General features: G+C 41.3%; 2 protein-coding genes across 2 annotated transcripts; one reads left to right on the top strand and one right to left on the bottom strand.

Moving 5' to 3' along the window:
• Window positions 1-815: 815 nt before the first annotated feature.
• On the top strand, window positions 816-2608 carry cd59b (CD59 molecule (CD59 blood group) b; the record flags this gene model as incomplete). Its single annotated transcript, XM_084169329.1, has 3 exons — window positions 816-870; window positions 1234-1335; window positions 1552-2608. The coding sequence occupies 3 exons, from the start codon at window positions 816-818 to the stop codon at window positions 1749-1751; spliced, it is 357 nt and encodes a 118-aa protein (XP_084025455.1). The 3' UTR covers window positions 1752-2608.
• Window positions 2609-2946: 338 nt separating this feature from the next.
• kcnj11l (potassium inwardly rectifying channel subfamily J member 11, like) lies at window positions 2947-20116 on the bottom strand. The gene is made up of 6 exons (XM_084168963.1): window positions 19996-20116; window positions 19102-19325; window positions 18520-18759; window positions 18013-18282; window positions 14278-14485; window positions 2947-3897 (listed from the first exon to the last, which is right to left on the bottom strand). The coding sequence occupies exons 2-6, from the start codon at window positions 19261-19263 to the stop codon at window positions 3446-3448; spliced, it is 1332 nt and encodes a 443-aa protein (XP_084025089.1). The 5' UTR covers window positions 19264-19325; window positions 19996-20116; the 3' UTR covers window positions 2947-3445.
• Between the last annotated feature and the right edge of the window lie 4037 nt (window positions 20117-24153).

The following is a 24153-nucleotide window of genomic DNA, read 5'->3' on the forward strand; positions in this document are numbered from 1 at the left end:
AACCATTGCCATTTCTAAAAGTATTTTAGGTATATAGGTATTTTGCAGATCATATGAAACACTCCATATTCCAGCAAATGTATATGAAATGTTGACAATCGCTTGTAGGCTACCTTCCATACCAGTTCCTTAATACTGCAGGGTACTCTGTTGCCCTAGACTTTGCTCCATTGGTGTTAGAGGGAGCATCACACATTTGTAATAACACAAGGGACTTGAATTAGTGAAGTCATTTTTTAGTATTTTGACAGACAGGTTTGTTTTCCAGCTAAAGTAGGTAACCTTTCATAGGTTGTCCTGAAAAGCAGAGTAAGGAAAGGAAAAATACGTCTTGATATGACATTAATAAAATGCACATACATTTATTTTTGTTGTATTCTGGGTGCATGTTTTGTTGAAATATTCTCCATAGAAAGAATGCCAGAACCAGTAAGACAGAATTAAACAGTTCCTCTGGGGACTGGGGGAGGAGCAGAGTTTGACAGAGACCCTTTGTACTGGACAAAGAAGTCTTCATATTAGATAGGTCAGCCTGACTGCTGCCGGTCATTTCATGCTGAACTTGGAGGAGGCATAACGCTAATCAATAGAGTAGGTGTGAGTATTGATTGTGTCCTGGTTAGCAACTTAATTTAACCTTTGTCTTAATTCCCTTTGTATTTTTGGAGGGTATCTGGGAATGGTTAAGACTTTACATACTGACTGCTACAAGAAGGATACAGCTTGATGATTCATGTGTTTGATCTAGTTTGTCTGCAGATTTCAAATTTCTCTTAAGAATACTGTATTTTAGGGGACATTACGAGGTAGCAAAAATGAAGCGCTCCCTTGGACTATGCTTGGTGGTCTGTTTTGGGATACTCGATTTGGGTAAGTGCACTTTGGCTGTAGTGCGCTTTTAAATTGCTGTATGAGGTTTGACTACTACTGTACTTCCTATATCACATGTTTTGGTGAAAGATGAGGAATACTAAACAACTCATTCATTCAAAGAATTGCTTCATTTTGTGACATGTTATATATGATATGTTTCTGATGTGTTTAATATGTTGGCATGAAAAAAAAAAGCAGTTTGTAGTTTAATTCTTAGATCACTGCAAATGTTTTCTTGCCTTGGATTCATGCAAACTTAATTGTACTCTCAGAGCGATGCAAACGTAATGTATAAATTGGATGTTTGAAAATATCTCTGACTTCAAATAACCTACTCACTAAAATATTTGTTTTTTTTAGGCTGTGCACTTCGGTGCTTCAAGTGTTCCGATTACACAGGGCGCTGCGAAAATGTTCAAGACTGCACTTATGAAGATTCCTGTTTATCTCTGAGTGAAAGAGGTGTGTTTTAAAGTCATTTTGGATAAGAGTGTCTTATATGATTAAAATGTAATGTAAATATGTTTGCTATAGGCTTTTGGATGGGTAAATCTTACATTGAAATCTGATTACACCATTTGTAGGACATTGGCTGAAACTTTCATACACATTTAGTATATTCCTATTTTCAGTCTACGGTATTTGATTGTGATTGAATAACAGTTTTATTCTGTTTAGGTGGGAAGACAATTCGACAGTGTATCAGATACACAGACTGTGACAATTCTCGGCTGTCCCAGATGTTCCCTGCAGTCTCCGGATTCACCTACCGGTGTTGCAACAGCAACCTGTGTAACAGTAGTACCACTTTTGCCACGAGATGGCCAGTTTTCGCTTTGATGGGGTCACTGTTGGTCTTCTGGTGGTCCTCACTGTGAGCTCCAACTGCCATGCAGAGCCGTCAATGGAGCTGGAGATTGATTGCAGTCAGTGATATGAATTTAGGTTGTTATTGTTGATCGAGTTCAATTTGTTGTTTAAATTGTGGATGAACAATGTCTGACTTAGCTGCAGTCTTCCTGTTTTCTCACATGCTTTTGTTTCAGTGAACTAACCTAGAGGAACACTCAAAATAGAAATCTAAATGTTTATTTATTTTCGTTGTTGTAAATTGATCCTTGACTGTTTTATGTGCATATTTGGGTTAGGCCATTAGCTTCAGAAGCATCAGGCTAAGACAACCTCGTTCATCCAATATTTTTTTTGTTTTGTCATTTAGCAGATGCTCTTATCCAGAGCGACTTACAGTTAGTGAGTGCATACATTTTCATTTTTCATACTGCCCCCCCGTGGGAATCGAACCCACAACCCTGGCGTTGCAAGCGCCATGCTCTACCAACTGAGCTACAGGAGGCCGTAATAATGAATAATGTGTTAGCTACTGTAGTCTGAAGGAGGGTTTCCTCCCACTTTATGTACACTTACCACAGCCTCATTTTACCATGATGATTAATCAATTTTACTTGGAAGGCAGAATAGTCACGAAGATAGGCTGCACAGATGGGATGGGATATGCTAGTAGTCTATTCACCGACCTAGGCACGTAATCACCCAAGTCAAGACTGGAAAAAAATGTAAATTGAAAATGTATTTCCACAGTGTTTTACATTTTGTGATAAGAAATATGTTTCAATAATATTAACATTTAACATTTTAAACCATGTTAAAAGTTGTAAATTGTCAATCAGTTTTATCCTCACTTGTAAAAGACTCACCCAAACCAATAAAATGACCTACCGGTATATGAAAGAGACTGTTTCACGTTTCTTTGTAACCCTGTTTGTAATAGAAAGGGGGTTATCCACAGTAGCCTGTAGCTGCCCTAAATGGACTGTTAAGTTTCCTCAAAATACAACGTCCAACCAGCAGCTAGCTTACTAGCTAGCAAAAAAAAAAAGCAACAAAAGTATTGGATACTCCATCAACACACTGCAATTTAAGACACACTTTTGAAAGTACGGCTAAGTGCACCTTTTAATTATTTAAACAGTTAATCTTTTCTGAAATGGTTTCAACTTTTTTTTTTTTTTATGACAATTTGTCGGACGGATGTGGGTAGGGAAAGTTGCTATTACACCAGTTGTTTGCACAACATTTAATATAATTTACGGTTCACATCAAAAATTGGTTATCAATAAATACAAATAAATACATCTTAAACATCCTGTGGTATTATGTGGGATACAGTGGGTTATAAAAAGGCTTCTGGGAATCCTCTCCATTGTGATTATCATGAGCTCCTTGAGGCTACACATGTGCTTTCTTACAATTTAACTTAATTTATGTTAAAAGGTAAAATAAGAATGACAATACTGTTGAATAATATTCAATCTTTAAAGCTGAAGTGTTACAGATCCCGCATATATACATTTAAAGGTAATTTCTGATTGAGCCAACTAAAGCGGGAACATTGCCTTTAAATTTCAATCAGCTGTAAAACTAAACTTCCGTGGTGTGGACTGAATAAAGCCCTAAGTCAACACAACTACAAAAATAAAATGACAACAAAGGGTAATAATTTTACTAGAGCATTATATCAATACATGTACCTTATTTTCACGCATCAATTTTACTATTCTCTGTCACTAAAGTCTCCCAGACCTTCCACCTCAATCTTTCGGCCAATCTCTTCTAGCTGAACTGTTTTCTTCTGCCCATTCTTCTCCTTTGCTTTCACATGCTCCTCTTTCTCTGGCTGTGCTGCATACCAGGGCCGGGAGGCAGAGCTGCTATCACAAGTCCGGCCCCCTCTTCGGAACCCTCCCCTGCCAGCCCTGACCAATCCCCAGCCCTGTAGCTGGCCTTCAGGCACGTCCCCCTCCTGCACTCCTCGTATCTGGTCCAGCTCCTTGGCGCTGAGGGAGGGCATGCGCACAGGGACAGTGTTCCCGAACTTCGAGTAGTCCACTGAGTAGCGGCCATCCTCCTCCGTCATGATGGAAACAAAACGCCGGCCCCACAGAATCTCCTCGGGGGTGTAGGAAGTACGTGCCTGCATGGTGATACCTGTGGTTTCCACCACACCTGTCAATCAACAAAGAAAATAAATCGGTCATTTGTTTTTGACAAATCAGAATACCACAAGTTATTGATTACTTTCAATGAAATTCAAAAATCATTTATTTGTTTGAAATTCGTTTGTGATACTGGGGACATGAAATAGAATACCAAAAAAAACGTGAATTTTAAGGGCTACAGTAGACCACCTTTGAGGTCTGAAAACATCTGACAAACTTTGATTTTGGAGTGAACTATCACTTGAAGGTTGTGGGCTCTATTTTAACAAACCTAACGCAATGGTAAATCTTATCGCTGGCGGAAGCTTTATAGGTTTGGTGGTGTCAGAAATATTTTAGTTATTTTCACAACCGGAATTATGGCCGCAGTAGCTGGCGGTGGTGCGAAAGGGCTGGGTTTTGATGAATAAACAAGTAGTGGGTGTGTCGAAGCTTGGCCCCTCTCTGGCCAATCAGAACGTGCTCTATGGCTAAAAATGTGGTTGCTTCAAGTTGTGTATTTACAGTCTTATGTATTGCGTAGTCATCAACTCTATTTAGAATGTTAGTCCGTAATAGCCTAGGGGTTTAAATAGCCTGCCCCATATTTTCTAAATATGTTGAACATGTTTGCAGTCCCCATTGTTCTCATTGCATTGCTTCAATATGGAATTACATTGTTAAACATAGGCTATAGCATTCACACTGATATAGGGGGAAGCCTTTTATAAGTTGCAGTCTGGACATGGACATGCCAAACGTAGTCAATAAACTAGATTAAATTCACTAGGCTATTGATAAGGTCTAAAAATACAGTTTATAATTTGAATCAAATTCTAATAAAAACAAAACAACTTGTTTTAAATAGGCTATGTCTAAATAAAGTTACAGGCATTTTCTAAGGAAATAGTAACACAATAAAATAATAACGAGGCTATATACAAGGAGTACCAGTACTGAGTCAATGTGCAGGGGTACGAGGTAATTGAGGTAATATGTACATGTAGGTAGGGGTAAAAGTGACTAGGCAGGCCTCCCGAGTGGCGCAGCGGTCTAAGGCACTGCATCGCAGTGCTTGAGGCGTCACTACAGACCTGGGTTTGATCCCAGGCTGTGTCACAGCCAGCCGTGACCGGGAGACCCATGAGGCGGCGCACAATTGGCCCAGCGTCGTCCGGGTTAGGGGAGGGTTTGGCCGGCCGGGATTTCCTTGTCCCGTCGTGCTGTAGCGACTCTTTGTGACGGGCTTGGCGCCTGCAAGCTGACTTCGGTCGCCAGCTGGACGGTGTTTCTTCCGACACATTGGTGAGGCTGGCTTCCGGGTTAACCTCTTAAATGTAATACCAAAAAGTAACTGCTATTCATGCATAATTACATGATTCTGACATGCCAAAACTTGGTATATTTGGAGAAAAGACATCTGGTAGATTATGAGGAAATTATCGATAGGAGTTACATAGTTCAGAATACACAAGATCAAGCACACACAAAATAACCATTTTAAAATATATATATATTTTGGAAGTCATCTTTCATTGACAAGCTATAAGTGAATTATTGATTCCCAGAGCTGGAAACACATCAGATGGCTTCCACAACATGTGAACAATATCAGAAAAAAATGGGATTGATAGACCTAACAACTAGAAATGGGCAGATGTTTAAGTAAGTGGTGTCAGGTGTGGTCACGGACCGTTTCCAAGTGTCCCTAAACCTCTCCAAAGTGGCATATGTCTGTAAATTAGATCATTACAGTGCTATTACATATTTGCAATCCCTAAATGCTATTTGTTCAGTATAAAAACACAATTTCTTCCATATCAACCTGACTCAAACATTCTGGTGGTGTTATGGGGTATCCAGGGTACATTCAAGTGTCCTTTCAACCTCTCCAAAGTGTCCGAATGTGGTAATTGCACTGTTTTTGCACACTGGATGTGCCTAAAAGTTATTGTTCACTACAAAAACTAAATTTCTATAACACCAACCTCCCTCAAACATTGTGGTGGTGTCGGGGGACATACAGTGGGGAAAAAAAGTATTTAGTCAGCCACCAATTGTGCAAGTTCTCCCACTTAAAAAGATGAGAGAGGCCTGTAATTTTCATCATAGGTACACGTCAACTATGACAGACAAAATGAGGAAAAAAAATCCAGAAAATCACATTGTAGGATTTTTTATGAATATATTTGCAAATTATGGTGGAAAATAAGTATTTGGTCAATAACAAAAGTTTCTCAATACTTTGTTATATACCCTTTGTTGGCAATGACACAGGTCAAACGTTTTCTGTAAGTCTTCACAAGGTTTTCACACACTGTTGCTGGTATTTTGGCCCATTCCTCCATGCAGATCTCCTCTAGAGCAGTGATGTTTTGGGGCTGTCGCTGGGCAACACGGACTTTCAACTCCCTCCAAAGATTTTCTATGGGGTTGAGATCTTGAGACTCCAGGACCTTGAAATGCTTCTTACGAAGCCACTCCTTCGTTGCCCGGGCGGTGTGTTTGGGATCATTGTCATGCTGAAAGACCCAGCCACGTTTCATCTTCAATGCCCTTGCTGATGGAAGGAGGTTTTCACTCAAAATCTCACGATACATGGCCCCATTCATTCTTTCCTTTACACGGATCAGTCGTCCTGGTCCCTTTGCAGAAAAACAGCCCCAAAGTATGATGTTTTCACTCCCATGCTTCACAGTAGGTATGGTGTTCTTTGGATGCAACTCAGCATTCTTTGTCCTCCAAACACGACGAGTTGAGTTTTTACCAAAAAGTTATATTTTGGTTTCATCTGACCATATGACATTCTCCCAATCCTCTTCTGGATGCACTCTAGCAAACTTCAGACGGGCCTGGACATGTACTGGCTTAAGCAGGGGGACACGTCTAGCACTGCAGGATTTGAGTCCCTGGCGGCGTAGTGTGTTACTGATGGTAGGCTTTGTTACTTTGGTCCCAGCTCTCTGCAGGTCATTCACTAGGTCCCCCCGTGTGGTTCTGGGATTTTTGCTCACCGTTCTTGTGATCATTTTGACCCCACGGGGTGAGATCTTGCGTGGAGCCCCAGATCGAGGGAGATTATCAGTGGTCTTGTATGTCTTCCATTTCCTAATAATTGCTCCCACAGTTGATTTCTTCAAACCAAGCTGCTTACCTATTGCAGATTCAGTCTTCCCAGCCTGGTGCAGGTCTACAATTTTGTTTCTGGTGTCCTTTGACAGCTCTTTGGTCTTGGCCATAGTGGAGTTTGGAGTGTGACTGTTTGAGGTTGTGGACAGGTGTCTTTTATACTGATAACAAGTTCAAACAGGTGCCATTAATACAGGTAATGAGTGGAGGACAGAGGAGCCTCTTAAAGAAGAAGTTACAGGTCTGTGAGAGCCAGAAATCTTGCTTGTTTGTAGGTGACCAAATACTTATTTTCCACCATAATTTGCAAATAAATTCATTAAAAATCCTACAATGTGATTTTCTGGATTTTTTTCCCTCCATTTGTCTGTCATAGTTGACGTGTACCTATGATGAAAATTACAGGCCTCTCTCATCTTTTTAAGTGGGAGAACTTGCACAATTGGTGGCTGACTAAATACTTTTTTTCCCCACTGTATAGGGGATATCCAAGTGTTTTTTCATCCTCTCCAAAGTGCCTGAACGTTTAGCCTAGGCATATCCAATGTATTGGTCCCACATACAAATAAACAATATCAAAAGCAACAGATATACATTAGAAAATATTTATTTATTTATTTTTTTTATTTATTTTATTTCACCTTTATTTAACCAGGTAAGCCAGTTGAGAACAGGTTCTCATTTACAACTGCGACCTGGCCAAGACAAAGCAAAGTAGTGCAACAAAAACAACACAGAGTTACATATGGGGTAAAAAAAACATAAAGTCAGAGATACAACAGAAAATATATATACAGTGTGTGCAAATGTAGCAAGTTATGGAGGTAAGGCAATAAATAGGCTATAGTGCAGAATAATTACAATAGTATTAACACTGGAATGCTAGATGTGCAAGAGATTATGTGCAAATAGAGATACTGGACTGCAAAAGAGCAAATTAAATAACAATATAGGGATGAGGTAGTTGGGTGGGCTAATTTCAGATGGGCTGTGTACAGGTGCAGTGATCGGTAAGGTGCTCTGACAACTGATGCTTAAAGTTATTGAGGGAGATAAGAGTCTCCAGCTTCAGAGATTTTTGCAATTCGTTCCAGTCATTGGCAGCAGAGAACTGGAAGGAATGGCGGCCAAAGGAGGTGTTGGCTTTGGGAATGACCAGTGAGATATACCTGCTGGAGCGCAGACTACGGGTGGGTGCTGCTATGGTGACCAATGAGCTAAGATAAGGCGGGGATTTGCCTAGCAGTGATTTATAGATGGCCTGGAGCCAGTGGGTTTGACGACGAACATGTAGTGAGGACCAGCCAACAAGAGCGTACAGGTCACAGTGGTGGGTAGTGTATGGGGCTTTGGAGACAAAACGGATGGCACTGTGATAGACTACATCCAATTTGCTGAGTAGAGTGTTGGAGGCTATTTTATAAATGACATCGCCGAAGTCAAGGATCGGTAGGATAGTCAGTTTTACGAGGGCATGTTTGGCAGCATGAGTGAAGGAGGCTTTGTTGCGAAATAGGAAGCCGATTCTAGATTTAACTTTGGATTGGAGATTCTTTATGTGAGTCTGGAAGTTGAGTTTACAGTCTAACCAGACACCTAGATATTTGTAGTTGTCCACATACTCTAGGTCAGACCCGTCGAGAGTGGTGATTCTAGTCGGGTGGGCGGGTGCTAGCAGCGTTCGATTGAAAAGCATGCATTTAGTTTTACTAGTGTTTAAGAGCAGTTGAAGGCTACTGAAGGATTGTTGTATGGCATTGAAGCTCGTTTGGAGGTTTGTTAACACAGTGTCCAATGAAGGGCCAGATGTATACAAAATGGTGTCGTCTGCGTAGAGGTGGATCTGAGAGTCACCAGCAGCAAGAGCGACATCATTGATATACACGGAGAAAAGTGTCGGCCCAAGAATTGAACCCTGTGGCACCCCCATAGAGACTGCCATAGGTCCAGACAACAGGCCCTCCGATTTGACACACTGAACTCTATCTGAGAAGTAGTTGGTGAACCAGGCGAGGCAGTCATTTGAGAAACCAAGGCTATTTAGTCTGCCAATAAGAATGCGGTGGTTGACAGAGTCGAAAGCCTTGGCCAGGTCGATGAAGACGGCTGCACAGTACTGTCTATTATCAATCGCGGTTATAATATCGTTTAGGACCTTGAGCGTGGCTGAAGTGCACCCGTGACCAGCTCGGAAACCAGATTGCATAGCGGAGAAGGTACGGTGGTATTCGAAATGGTCGATGATCTGTTTATTAACTTGGCTTTCGAATACTTTCGAAAGGCAGGGCAGGATGGATATAGGTCTGTAGCAGTTTGGATCTAGAGTGTCACCCCCTTTGAAGAGGGGGATGACCGCGGCAGCTTTCCAATCTCTGGGGATCTCAGACGTTATGAAAGAGAGGTTGAACAGACTAGTAATAGGGGTTGCGACAATTTCGGCGGCTAGTTTTAGGAAGAAAGGGTCCAGATTGTCTAGCCCAGCTGATTTGTAGGGGTCCAGATTTTGCAGCGCTTTCAAAACATCAGCTGTCTGAATTTGTGTGAAGGAGAAGCGGGGGGGGCATGGGCAAGTTGCAGCAGAGGGTGCAGAGTTGGTGGCCGGGTTAGTGGTAGCCAGATGGAAAGCATGGCCAGCTGTAGCAAAATGCTTGTTGAAATTCTCGATTATTGTAGATTTATCGGTGGTGATAGTGTTTCCTAGCCTCAGTGCAGTGGGCAGCTGGGAGGAAGTGCTCTTATTCTCCATGGACTTTACAGTGTCCCAAAACTTTTTGGAGTTAGTGCTACAGGATGCAAATTTCTGTTTGAAAAAGTTAGCCTTTGCTTTCCTGACTGCTTGTGTATATTGGTTCCTAACTTCCCTGAAAAGTTGCATATCGCGGGGGCTATTTGATGCTAATGCTGTACGCCACAGGATGTTTTTGTGCTGGTCAAGGGCAGTCAAGTCTGAGGAGAACCAGGGGCTATATCGGTTCTTAGTTCTGTATTTTTTGAATGGGGCATGTTTATTTAAGATTGAGAGGAAATTACTTTTAAGGAACAACCAGTAAAATGTCTTATCAAACACAAACTTGGTTACACACGTGTCCTTTGCTAAAAAAGGTGCAAAAATAGAAATATGCGGAACTATTTACAAATGGCATTCGTGTTCGTTTTACATCCCAGGTGTAGATGATTAGATTTCACTTTCAACATAGCTTGTGCATGTCGTGATAGTCTTTGAAGCAGTCCCTCTCTGCCACGAAACAAAAAAGCGAACTGGCATTTCGGAGAGAAGATCTGGCATTTCACCCTTTTTCCCCCCGTGTTTTGTGCAATGCTTGCAGTTCTATCTTTTGTCTTGTGAGTTGGATAGTGGCGCTCACCTTGAGTGGGGGGTTTTGTGAGGTTGCTTTTGGCCCTCAATTCAGCCATTTCCAAAACCAGCTGCTCTTGGAAGGCCAACTGGGAGAGAGGGGTTTGACCTTTTGCTTTGGCCATCTGCTTGTGGAGAATGAAAGCATTTACTGTAGCAATGTCCACAAAGGGGTTTAAAAAAAAGTCTTATACCACTTCCTGGTCTTTTGGAGGACCTGGTAGTAGCCTATCAGAGTATCAGATAGGTCGACACCCCCCCATAGTGGTATTGTAGTCCTTCACAGAAACGGGGACATTCTTCGTTTTTCCATTCTTCCTTTTTCACCATCCTTGACACATAGTTGTTATTGAATGCCTTATGCTGTGTGGTGAGCATGGTTACTTCCTTAGTGTCCTTCCATTTCACAAAAAGCAGCTTGTTAGTCCTGATCCAATGTATGGTCCCCCTCTACGCTGTCTTTGTCATGTGGTTTACCTTGGTCTTGGGGAAACCGATTCTGTTAGGACGAATGGTGCCACAAGACCCTATGTTATTTTTCAAGAGGTCAATGAAAAGTGGATGTAGAACCATCAGATGGGGTGATTGACATAGCAGTGGGGGGTGAAGACCTTGATGAGTGGCTCCCAAATGTCATCATTCAAATGCTCTGCATCCTCCACTCTGTGGTGAATAAAATAAAGGGATATATTGTTGTAAGACACGACATTACTGTAAAGTATTTACTGTAAAGTAAAAACACCAAGCCTAAACTTTATCTGTACAGTGATTCACATAGATATGAAGCACACACTGCAAACAGTGACACTTTGGAGACAAAGGCAGAGGTGAGAACCACAAATAAACAATGGCCATGAGAGTTTAGGGGCCTCTCCAAAGTTACAAGGATGAAACAGAACAGCAAACAGTGAACTAATATGAAACATTGACAATAACTACTTTGGAATTATATAACATTGAAATTACTTGTTACATAGGCCTATATAAATCCAAAGCAAAAATCCAAAGCAAAAAAAGCAGACAATTTATTAAAAACGAAATACATATAGTAAATGAGCTATATAAAGTCATGAAAATAATTTACTTACAGATCTCAAAGTGGATCCAATCCTTCTAGAAAGCAATCTTCGTCGGCCGAGTCGAAATACCCACTGTCCAAATCGCTCCCCTGATCCGAGTCCGACCAGTATTTAATTGAAAGCTTCTATGTCGGTATACTTATTTAGCTGCCTTCTTTTTAGCTCACGGCTTTCAGGATTATGTTTTATACGGTATGATTTTACTAGCATAAAAACTGTGGATGGAACATGGTTATAGTTGAAGATTCTTCTTTGAGTCACAAAAGTGCATTGAAATTACTAAGGAACTGTACACACTTTGGAGAGGTGTGTGGCCACTTGGAGACACCAGTTAGTGCTCTCACTCAAACCCTTGTCATTTTTTTCTTATGTTGCACCTACCACACATTTCCCAGGAATATTCTTATCATGTTACTGAATGTATTCAGAGTATTTTCTGATTTCGTTATTAATAAATGCAGCGAAAAGTACAGAAAATGTAAAATCCACATAAAATCAACACTGTAATGTTTGGATTCAGTCTTGTGTCAGGTAAACGGTTGTGTCCTCAACTTTGATCTAATAATTTCCCCATAATCTCCAAACTGTTCCCTTTCAATTGCTACCATGCTTATGTATATGCTTTTCATATTTATTCTGTAAGAAACATTTCAATTTATCCCTATCCATATACAGTATTCAGACCCCTTTACTTTTTCCACATTTTGTTACATTACAGCCTTATTCTAAAATGGATTAAATTGGGGGGGGGCTCTCATCAATCTACACACAATAACCCATAATGACAAAGCAAAAACAGTTTATTTTTATTTTTTATTTATTTATACTAAATTAAAGTATAAGTACTTTGTTGAACCACCTTTGGCAGCGATTACAGCCTCGAGTGTTCTTGGGTATGATGCTACAAGCTTGGCACACCTGTATTTGGGGAGTTTCTCCCATTATTCTCTGCAGATCCTCTCAAGCTCTGTCAGGTTGGATGGGGAGCGTCGCTGCACAGCTATTTTCAGGTCTCTAAAGGAGATGTTAGATAGGGTTCAAGTCCGGGTTCTGGCTGGGCCACTCAAGGACATTCAGAGACTTGCCCCAAAGCCACTCCTGCGTTGTCGTGGCTGTGTGCTTAGGGTCATTGTCCTGTTGGAAGGTGAACCTTCGCCCCAGTCTGAGGTCCTGAGCACTCTGGAGCAGGTTTTCGTCAAGGATCTCTCTGTACTTTGCGCCGTTCATCTTTCCCTTGATTATTGACTAGTCTCCCAGTCTCTGCCACTGAAAAACATCCCCACAGCATGATGCTGCCACCACTATGCTTCACCGTAGGGATGGTATTGGCCAGGTGATGAGTGGTGCCTGGTTTTCTCCAGACATGACGCTTGGCGTTCAGGCCAAAAAGTTCAATCTTGGTTTCATCAGACCAGAGAATCTTGTTTCTCATGGTCTGAGAGTCCTTTAGGTGCCTTTTGGCAAACTCCAAGTGGGCTGTCATGTGCCTTTTACTGAGGAGTGGCTTCCGTCTGGCCACTCTACCATAAAGGCCTGATTGGTGGAGTGCTGCAGAGATTGTTGTCCTTCTGGAAGGTTCTCCCATCTCCACAGAGGAACTTTGGAGCTCTGTCAGAGTGACAATCGGGTTCTTGGTCACCTCCCTGACCAAGGCCCTTCTCCCCATATTGCTCAGTTTGGCCGGGCGGCCAGCTCTAGGAAGAGTCTTGGTGGTTCCAAACATCTTCCTTTTAAGAATAATGTAAGTCCACTGTGTTCTTGAGGACCTTCAATGCTGCAGACAGTTTTTGGGTACCCTTCCCCAGATCTGTGCCTCGACACATTCCTGTCTCGGAGCTCTACGGACAATTCCTTCGACCTCATGGCTTGGTTTTTGCTCTGACATGCGCTGTCAACTGTGGGACCTTATATAGACAGGTGTGTGTCTTTCCAAATCATGTCCAATCAATTGTATTTACCACAGGTGGACTCCAATCAAGTTGTAGAAACATCAAGGATGATCAATGAAAACAGGATGCACCTGAGCTCTATTTCAAGTCTCATAGCAAAGGGTCTGAATACTTATGCAAGTAAGGTATTTCTGTTTTTATTTGTAATACATTTGCAAACATTTCTAAAAAACCTGTTTTCGCTTTGTCATTATGGGGTATTGTTTGTAGATTGATTAGGGAAAAAATTCATTTAATCCATTTTAGAATAAGGCTGTAACATAACAAAATGTGGAAAATGAAAGGGGTCTGAATACTTTCCGAATGCACTGTAGGCCAATTCCCACGAGTGTAATGTGTTAAAGCAAAACTACCAAAACTATTTCTTATGGTGAACCTGGCAATCGAAAAGCCCAAATCAGCAGTAAGGTGTGCAATCAGCAAGACTTGAGTTGTGTCCACTCCAGTCTACACAACTCTGCCGGTAAAACACAATTTTCTACAGCACATTTGGTAACAAATTACATTGGTTGTCACCCAACTAATAAAGCCTATGATTTGACATTGCGAAAGCCATTTAACACGCATTTGAATGCTGAAGGTGCACCACAGATATACCCATTTTAGATCAGGGATAGGCTCTCGTTGGCCCGAGCAGCTGCGCTATGTGTTCACAGTTGTTATCTGACTAGTTAAATAGGCTACTGAAGGAGAGGATTAGAGGTATTTTCTGAGTAATAAAAGTTAGTGAAACAGCAGTTCGTAACGTTTGAATCGATTTTCTGACAATTCATGCTGCAGTTGAATCGGTTTGGGGACCTATGCACTAGATCTTAAACATTTGAACCGGTATCGGTGAATCGTATCGGTGAATCGTTACATCCCTATGAACTACACATAATCTCCTCCCATCCTACCTTCAAGAATAACGATGATCTCCATGTCCTCTGTGGCCAGGGACTGGGCGGAGACCTCATAGAGTGGGCTGCCACGTTCTATGGTGTGGCTAATGATGAGAGGGGACACCAGGAAGATGCCGTTGCTCCTAAGGGGATTCTCCACCTGGATATCCAGCTGGCAGACGGGGATCACCTCACCCTCAGTGGTGACCGTCCGGCGGATCACCTGCCACCGGCAGAGAGAGAGAAAGAGGGGACATGTTAGAGAGCTCCTCATCACTCACTGAAGCTCAAGTCCCCTCAATGGTTTCACATGACATCAGTCATCTGTTAAAACCATACTTTCATAACCATACATAACCCATAAATGTACATTTTGTGATGAAAGAGGTTATTGCACAGTGATAACAGTGTAAACATGAACATGAACATACTGCATTTGAACCCAAAACTAGCACCTCACATTTACGCTGAAGGCCCCAATTAATAGTGATCTGGGAAAAAATGATAGTTCCATATCGGGATATTATTTTTGACAATATATCGTATCGGTTTGACAATATCGCAGTATTATTTTTGCGTTAGTTGGCTGAACCTGCACCAAAACACCAGTATTTTCCCTTCAAAGATTGTTCTCCATCTTCTTTTTAAATAGTTTTCTCATGGCTCTCTTGTCCCTCTGCAGCACACATATAGTTGAAGTCGGAAGTTTACATACACTTAGGTTAGAGTCATTAAAACTCGTTTTTTTTCAACCACTCCACAAATTTCTTGTTAAGAAACTATAGTTTTGGCAAGTCGGTTAGGACATCTACTTTGTGATTGACACAAGCAATTTTTCCAACAATTGTTTACAGACAGATTATTTCACTTATAATTCACTGTATCACAATTCCAGTGGGTCAGAAGTTTACATACACTAAGTTGACTGTGCCTTTAAACAGCTTGGAAAATTCCAGAAAATGATGTCATGGCTTTAGAAGCTTCTGATAGGCTAATTGACATCATTTGAGTCAATTGGAGGTGTACCTGTGGATGTATTTCAAGGCCTACCTTAAAACTCAGTGCCTCTTTGCTTGACATCATGGGAACATCAAATGAAATCAGCCAAGACCTCAGACCTCTGTCAGTTAGGTTAGTATTGTGGAGTAAATAGAATGTTGTTGATCCATCCTCAGTTTTCTCCTATCACAGCCATTAAACTCTGTAACTGTTTTAAAGTCACCATTGGCCTCATGGTGAAATCCCTGAGTGGTTTCCTTTCTCTCCGGCAACTGAGTTTGGAAGGATATCTGTATCTTTGTAGTGACTGGGTGTATTGATACACCATCCAAAGTGTAATTAATAACTTCACCATGCTCAAAGGGATATTCAATGTCTGCTTTTTTAAATGTTTACCCATCTACCAATAGGTGCCCTTCTTTGCGAGGCATTGGAAAACCTCCCTGGTCTTTGTGGTTGAATCTGTGTTTGAAATTCACTGCTCAACTGAGGGACCATACAGATAATATTAAGTGTGGGGTACAGAGATTACAGTGGGGGAAAAAAGTATTTAGTCAGCCACCAATTGTGCAAGTTCTCCCACTTAAAAAGATGAGAGAGGCCTGTAATTTTCATCATAGGTACATGTCAACTATGACAGACAAAATTAGATTTTTTTCCTCCAGAAAATCACATTATAGGATTTTTAATGGATTTATTTGCAAATTATGGTGGAAAATAAGTATTTGGTCAATAACAAAAGTTTCTCAATACTTTGTTATATACCCTTTGTTGGCAATGACACAGGTTAAACGTTTTCTGTAAGTCTTCACAAGGTTTTCACACACTGTTGCTGGTATTTTGGCCCATTCCTCCATGCAGATCTCCTCTAGAGCAGTGATGTTTTGGGGCTGTCGCTGGGCAACACAGACTTTCAACTCCCTCCAAAGATTTTCTATGGGGTTGAGATCTGGAGACCTTAAATGCTTCTTACGAAGCCACTCCTTCGTTGCCCGGGCGGTGTGTTTGGGATCATTGTCATGCTGAAAGACCCAGCCATGTTTCATCTTCAATGCCCTTACTGATGGAAGGAGGTTTTCACTCAAAATCTCACGATACATGGCCCCATTCATTCTTTCCTTTACACCGATCAGTCGTCCTGGTCCCTTTGCAGAAAAACAGCCCCAAAGCATGACGTTTCCACCCCCATGCTTCACAGTAGGTATGGTGTTCTTTGGATGCAACTCAGCATTCTTTGTCCTCCAAACACGACGAGTTGAGTTTTTACCTAAAAGTTCTATTTTGGTTTCATCTGACCATATGACATTCTCCCAATCCTCTTCTGGATCATCCAAATGCACTCTAGCAAACTTCAGACGGGCCTGGACATGTACTGGCTTAAGCAGGGGGACACGTCTCGCACTGCAGGATTTGAGTCCCTGGCGGCGTAGTGTGTTACTGATGGTAGGCTTTGTTACTTTGGTCCCAGCTCTCTGCAGGTCATTCACTAGGTCCCCCCGTGTGGTTCTGGGATTTTTGCTCACCGTTCTTGTGATCATTTTGACCCCACGGGGTGAGATCTTGCGTGGAGCCCCAGATCAAGGGAGATTATCAGTGGTTTTGTATGTCTTCCATTTCCTAATAATTGCTCCCACAGTTGATTTCTTCAAACCAAGCTGCTTACCTATTGCAGATTCAGTCTTCCCAGCCTGGTGCAGGTCTACAATTTTGTTTCTGGTGTCCTTTGACAGCTCTTTGGTCTTGGCCATAGTGGAGTTTGGAGTGTGACTGTTTGAGGTTGTGGACAGGTGTCTTTTATACTGATAACAAGTTCAAACAGGTGCCATTAATACAGGTAACGAGTGGAGGACAGAGGAGCCTCTTAAAGAAGAAGTTACAGGTCTGTGAGAGCCAGAAATCTTGCTTGTTTGTAGGTGACCAAATACTTATTTTCCACCATAATTTGCAAATAAATTCATTAAAAATCCTACAATGTGATTTTCTGGAGAGAAAAAAATCTCAATTTGTCTGTCATAGTTGACGTGTACCTATGATGAAAATTACAGGCCTCTCTCATCTTTTTAAGTGGGAGAACTTGCACAATTGGTGGCTGACTAAATACTTTTTTCCCCCACTGTATGTAGTCATTCAGAAATCATGTTAAACACTATTATTGTACACCGAAAGTGAGTCCATGCAATTATTATGTGACTTGTTAAGCACATTTTTACTCCTTTACTTATTTAGGCTTGCCATAATAAAGGGGTTGAATACTTATTGACTCAAGACATTTCAGCTTTTAATTTTGTATTAATTTGTAAAAATGTCTAAAAAGATCATTCCACTTTGACATTATGGGGTATTGTGTGTAGGCCAGAGACACAAAATCTAAATTTAATCAATTTTGAATTCAGGCTGTAACACAACAAAATGTGGAAAAAGTCAAGGTGTGTGAATACTTTCTGAAGGCACAATCGTGAGAATCACAATACATATCGTATCGGTACCTAAGTATCGTGATAATATCGTATAGTGAGGTCCCTGGCAATTCCCAACCCTACCAATTATTGTATATCCTGGGCCCAGTTTTTCAAAAGTGATCTATCTGGATTTTGGCTATCGGATAGGATTAAATGCATTTAAATAGAATGGACGACTCATTGACGTGAATGGGGACTTCTGTTCTATTCATTCTGTTTCTATGCATTTAATCCTATCCGATTGGCGAAATCCAGATAGATAACTTTAGAAAAACTGGGCCCTGAGCATCACCTGGAGTTGAATAGTGGCCGAGATGATCATGCTCTTTCGCAGGTCACCCAAGCGGAACATAAACGTGGGCCGGCCTTGGCGTGGTGCGATCACTGCGTTCCGGGAGAAGATGAGGGTCTCTGCTCGCCGGTTGGCCTGAGCCGTCTTCATGAAGACACAGCCAAGCATCACAGCATTGACAATCAGCCCGAGAATGTTCTGGACGATCAGCACCATGATGGCCAGCGGACACTCCTCTGTCACCATTCGCCCCCCGAAACCTATCGTCACCTGGAGGACAGATGGATATGTCAAATCAGATAAATGACTACATACTGTGTACACTGTACTGTATTGTGCAGTGCAGCAGCAAAGACAATTTCATTAATGTGACACAAAAAGGATTTATCCTATTTTTCTAACGTTTTCTAATGGTCCCATTAAGTGTAGTTTGATATGTTTGTACAAAACTATCAGCAAAAATGTTTTTTAAACCAATGTCAAAACGTTTGGTAAGTGGACGCTTACCTGCACTTCGATGGAAAAGAGGAAGGCAGAGGTGAAGGAGTTAATGGCAGTGACACAGGGCACGGGCCCGGGCTCCCCGTTTGGGTCACGGGGTTCCAAGTCACCGTGGGCAAAGGCCATGAGCCACCACATCATGGCAAAGAGCATCCATGAGCAGAGGAAGGCCGAGGTGAAGATGAGGAGGGAGTAATGCCATTTAAGGTCCACCATAGTCGTGAAGACATCCTGAAGGAATCTGCCCTGTGGTCGCCAAGAGATGAAAATAACGATCCATATTACAGGTACAACTCCACTGTAAATCAAATGTAAATCAAACAGGGTTTGTTAGATGATGCTCAAGTGCCAGCTTCCTCCGCCTGCATTCTAGAGATGGTTACTATCGTAGTGGAATGGAGATCTGGGGGCCGTATGTATCAAGCATCTCAGAATAGGAGTGCTCATTAAGGATCAGTTTTGCCTTTTAGATCACAACGAATAAGATTACATGGACAGGGGGGGGGGCTGATCCTAGATGAGTGATTCCTACTCTGAGGCACTTGATTTTTGGCCAAGAAAAGTAGACATTTTCTAAATGTTCCTGACCTGCTCGCGAATGTTCTTGTGGGCCACATTACAAGATCCATTCTTGGTTATAAACCTGGCCCGTTGGGACTTGGTTTTGAACAGGTTGGGCTGGTTGGCATTCTCTGCCAGTCGGGTCAGAAAGAACCCATCTGGTAGTAGTGGGCCTTTCCGGGCCAGCATATTGATGGTGAAGTCAAAATTATATATTTCACTGGAAAGAGCACATTTTATTTGACTCAAATCTGTGGGAAAAAAATATGTCAATTGAATACATCATATATCAACTGAAACGTTTTTTACAGATAGATATCTATAGGGCAATTAATGCAAAGACAGCATCCTGATGCCAAATCATTACATACAGTAGTCATTACATAATATCATGACAGTCATTCATTTTCAAGCTTATAACGTTTCAAAATAGTCTACACTAGCATAGGTTCATTGCAGTCATTGGATATGCAAGTGCAGGTGTACCTTTGAAGGTAGCTGAACAATTAATCGAAATTCGCCATAATATTTTTTATCAGGCTATGCTATCACTGCTATGCTAGCTATTCTAGCCAGCTAGCTAGTTTAGCCACTTCAGCCATGAAGGCAATTGAACCAACAACGAAGCATCTATATTTTTTGAAAGACTTGCTTTCTAGCAAGCTTATATAAAATGCTACAATTTGAAGAATTTAGTCGTCAAGTGAGTGTATAATATTAAAAACACGTCATCTAGTCGCGTGCACTGTACCAAAAGCAGGTGCACAATGCCCAGACATAAGCGAGTGGCTCGCGCTGCCGGCGTAAACATCTGTCGCCAGGATCAGGGTGGTAACGATGATGAGAATGTAGCATTTGTACATATTACATTCACTGCGTTTCACACCTATGGTTTCACAATATGATAAACACATATCTTACCTCGATACAAGTGGCAGTGAGTCTTTTGCAATAGAAATTGAACAAATAACCAAGATGATTTTAGAGCTACGTTTGTCCCCAGCTCATTGTACTGGCGCTGTTGCAGAATGTCAAATGTAACCTGAGTGGACCACTGACCCCAAAGCACTTAATGCAGTTTGTATTTTGGGGTCAATTGAATTGATTGCATATTGTGATTCAAAGAAATTGAAAAACAACATTTTATCAACACAATTAGTAGATTTTTGTCAACAATTAGTCAGCGATTTCTTTAGCTTTTTCCTTTCTGGAAAATCTTTTTTACTTCATACTTCATTGATATATTGCAATTGCCATCACACTGCACACTGCCCTATCCCATCTGGACAAGAGGAATACCTATGTAAGAATGCTGTTCATTGACTATAGCTCAGCATTCAACACCATAGTACCCTCCAAGCTCAACATTAAGCTCGAGGCCCTGGGTCTGAACCCCGCCCTGTGCAACTGGGTCCTGGACTTCCTGACGGGCCACCCCCAGGTGGTGAAGGTAGGAAACAACATCTCCACTTCGCTGATCCTCAACACTGGGGCCCCACAAGGGTGCGTGCTCAGCCCCCTCCTGTACTCCCTGTTCACCCATGACTGCGTGGCCAAGCACGCCTCCAACTCAATCATCAAGTTTGCAGACGAAACAACAGTAGTAGGCTTGATTACCAACAATGACGAGACCGCCTACAGGGAGGAGGTGAGGGCTCTGGGAGTGTGGTGCCAGGAAAATAACCTCTCACTCAACATCAACAAAACAAAGGAGATCAAAAAGAAAGGAGGACCAAGGCACTCTTCATATAATTAATTAAAATGCCTTTATTAGTATGGCATGTTCAATAGAAACAAGTATTTTTTTTAAATCCGACGCGTTTCGGCTGCATGGCCTTCGTCAGGGAGTACAAAGAAATAATACAATGTCCTTTGAACAGCTTTTCCAATTAGCCCTAATTTGAAGAGGGAGTGGTTACAAAGTTGATTGGACACACCTAGTAAGCAATACTATACATATTAAAAAGTGAAATACTGTAACTATGTTATCATACAAATACAACTCTAAGTTAGAAGTATCAGAACACTTAGAAAGGTAGTTCTAACCTTAAATATGACTGGGAAAAGTGTCAAAAATAAGAAAGCAATATATTCCATAGTACACTAGAAACCAGCAAAACATAAACAACAACGGTCTAAAAATAGCTGAGGGCAATTGAGCACAATGTCCACTAGATGACAGCAAATGGACCTATCACAACCCTACAGGAAGGGGTGAGAAATCCATATCTTCATTTAAACCAGGGTATTTAGTGGCCTGTAGTTTGTAAATACAAAAACTTTCCCTTTGGTTGAACTGTTTAAGACGGTCCCCTTTTCTAATAGAGGCCGGAATATGATCAATACCCATAGCTTGTAGGGAGGCAGGGTTACCATGGTGTAAGGACTTGTAGTGCCTTGCCATGGGGTAGTCTTCATTGCCTACCTGTATGACGTACTTGTGTTCCGCTAAGCGGTCTTGAAGGCGTCTCTTTGTCCGTCCAATGTAGAACACCTTGCACTGTGGACATTCCAATCTATAGATGACATGAGTGGTTTTGCAGTTAATGAAATGCTTGACGTAATACTCAATTTTGGAAGCTGTGTATACAAAATACTTTTTCTGTGCAATATTTCTGCAATGGTTGCACTGGTTACATTTAAAACAAAGGAGATGATCGTGGACTTCAGGAAACAGCAGAGGGTGCACCCCCTATCCACATCGACGGGACCGCAGAGGAGAAGGTGGAAAGCTTCAAGTTCCTTGGCTTACACATCACCGACAAACTGAAATGGTCCACACACGCAGACAGTGGGGTGAAGAAGGCGCAACAGATACTTATTTTCCACCATTATTTGCAAATAAATTCATTAAAAATCCTACAATGTGATTTTCTGGATTTTTTTTCTCCAATTTGTCTGTCATAGTTGACGTGTACCTATGATGAAAATTACAGGCCTCTCTCATCTTTTTAAGTGGGAGAACTTGCACAATTGGAGGCTGACTAAATACTTTTTTCCCCCACTGTAACTATTCACCCCCCCCCCAAAGTCAATACTTTGTAGAGCCACCTTTTGCAGCAATTACAGCTGCAAGTCTCTTGGGGTATGTCTCTATAAGCTTGGCACATCTAGCCACTGGGATTTTTGCCCATTCTTCAAGGCAAAACTGCTCCAGCTCCTTCAAGTTGGATGGGTTCCGCTGGTGTACAGCAATCTTTAAGTCAAACCACAGATTCTCAATTGTATTGAGGTCTGGGCTTTGACTAGGCCATTCCAAGATATTTAGATGTTTCCCCTTAAACCACTCAAGTGTTGGGTTTGCGCCAGACATAGAGTTTTCCTTGATGGCCATAATGCTCAATTTTAGTCTAATCTGACCAGAGTACCTTCTTCCATATGTTTGGACTATTTTGTGTATGTCCATTACATGAAATCCAAATATAAATCAATTTAAATTACAAGTTGTAATGCAACAAAATAGGAAAAACGCCAAGGGGGATGAATACTTTTGCAAGGCACTGTAAGTGCAACGTCACTGTAAGAGACAGGTTGGAATATCTGACTGAAACAAGGGACAAATCGCCCTTTTCTTCCTAAATTGGTGGTGTTTGAATTTGTTGATAAAATGCGGGACATGATTATTTGGTTGCGGGCACAAAGGGCCAAAATGTGGGAATGTCCCGCACAATCCGCGACGTGGTCATTCTACATGCAACCCAATATTGCAAGATCTGAATTTGGAATACAAGTAGTCAGTTGTCAGCCCTAGATACACAGACAGCATTAGGATATCTTCATGCATCTTGGAAATATAGACCTGTAAACAGATACAATAGGTGTAAATATCAACTATGAATTTTTTGGAATGTTCAATAGACTTTCCAAGTCAAGTTTGCTGGCATCCAAATTCCAAAATGCCTGCCATAATAACATTTGATGGAGGTTAAATCACCTATAAATATGAATTGTGTAAATTAGGATTTTTTTCAGAAGTGTGTACAACACACTATAAAGAATGTTAGTGTAAATATATTTAATTCTGAATCCAATATGGCCAACATGATTACACTCAAACACCTTCGCCTGCATATACAGTACCAGTCAAAAGTTTGGACACATCTACTCATTCAAGGGTTTTTCTTGATTTTTCTTGATTTTTCTTGATTTTTTACTATTTTCTACATTGTAGAATAATAGTGAAGACGTCAGAACTATGAAATAACACATATGGAATCATGTAGTAACCAAAAAAGTGTTAAACAAATGAAAATATATTTTAGATTCTTCAAAGTAGCCACCCTTTGCCTTGAGGACAGCTTTGCACACTATTGGCATACTCTCAACCAGCTTCACCTGGAATGCTTTTCCAACAGTCTTGAAGGAGTTCCCACATATGCTGAGCACTTGGCTGCTTTTCCTTCACTCTGCGGTCCAACTCATCCCAAACCATCTCAATCAAATCACATTTTATTTGTCACATACACGTGTTTAGCAGATGTTATTGCGGGTGTAGCGAAATCCTTGTGATTGTTGCTCCGACAGTACAGTAATACCTAACCATTTCACAACATATACCCAATACACACAAATCTATGTAAGGAATGGAATTAACAATATATATATATATATATATATATATATATATATATATATATATATATATATATGGATGAGCAATGACAGAGCAGCATGTACTAAGATACAGTAGAATATTATAGAATACAGTATATACATATGAGATGAGTAATGCAAGATATGTAAACATTATTAAAGTGACTAGTGTTCCATTTCTTAAAGTGGCCAGTGATTTCTATAGGCAGCAGCAGCCTCTAATGTGCTAGTGATGGCTATTTAACAGTCTGATGGCCTTGAGGTAGAAACTGTTTTTCAGTCTCTCGGTCCCAGCTTTGATGCACCTGTACTGACCTCGCCTTCTGAATCATAGCGGGGTGAACAGGCAGTGGCTCGGGTGGTTGATGTCCTTGATGATCTTTTTGGCCTTCCTGTGACATCAGGTGCTGTAGGTGTCCTGGAGGGTGGGTAGTTTGCCCCCGGTAATGCGTTCGGCATACCGCACCACCCTCTGGAGAGCCCTGT

Source organism: Coregonus lavaretus (genome assembly GCF_964263955.1).
Source record: "Coregonus lavaretus genome assembly, chromosome: 9".
In the NCBI taxonomy this organism is placed as follows: Eukaryota; Metazoa; Chordata; class Actinopteri; order Salmoniformes; family Salmonidae; genus Coregonus; species Coregonus lavaretus.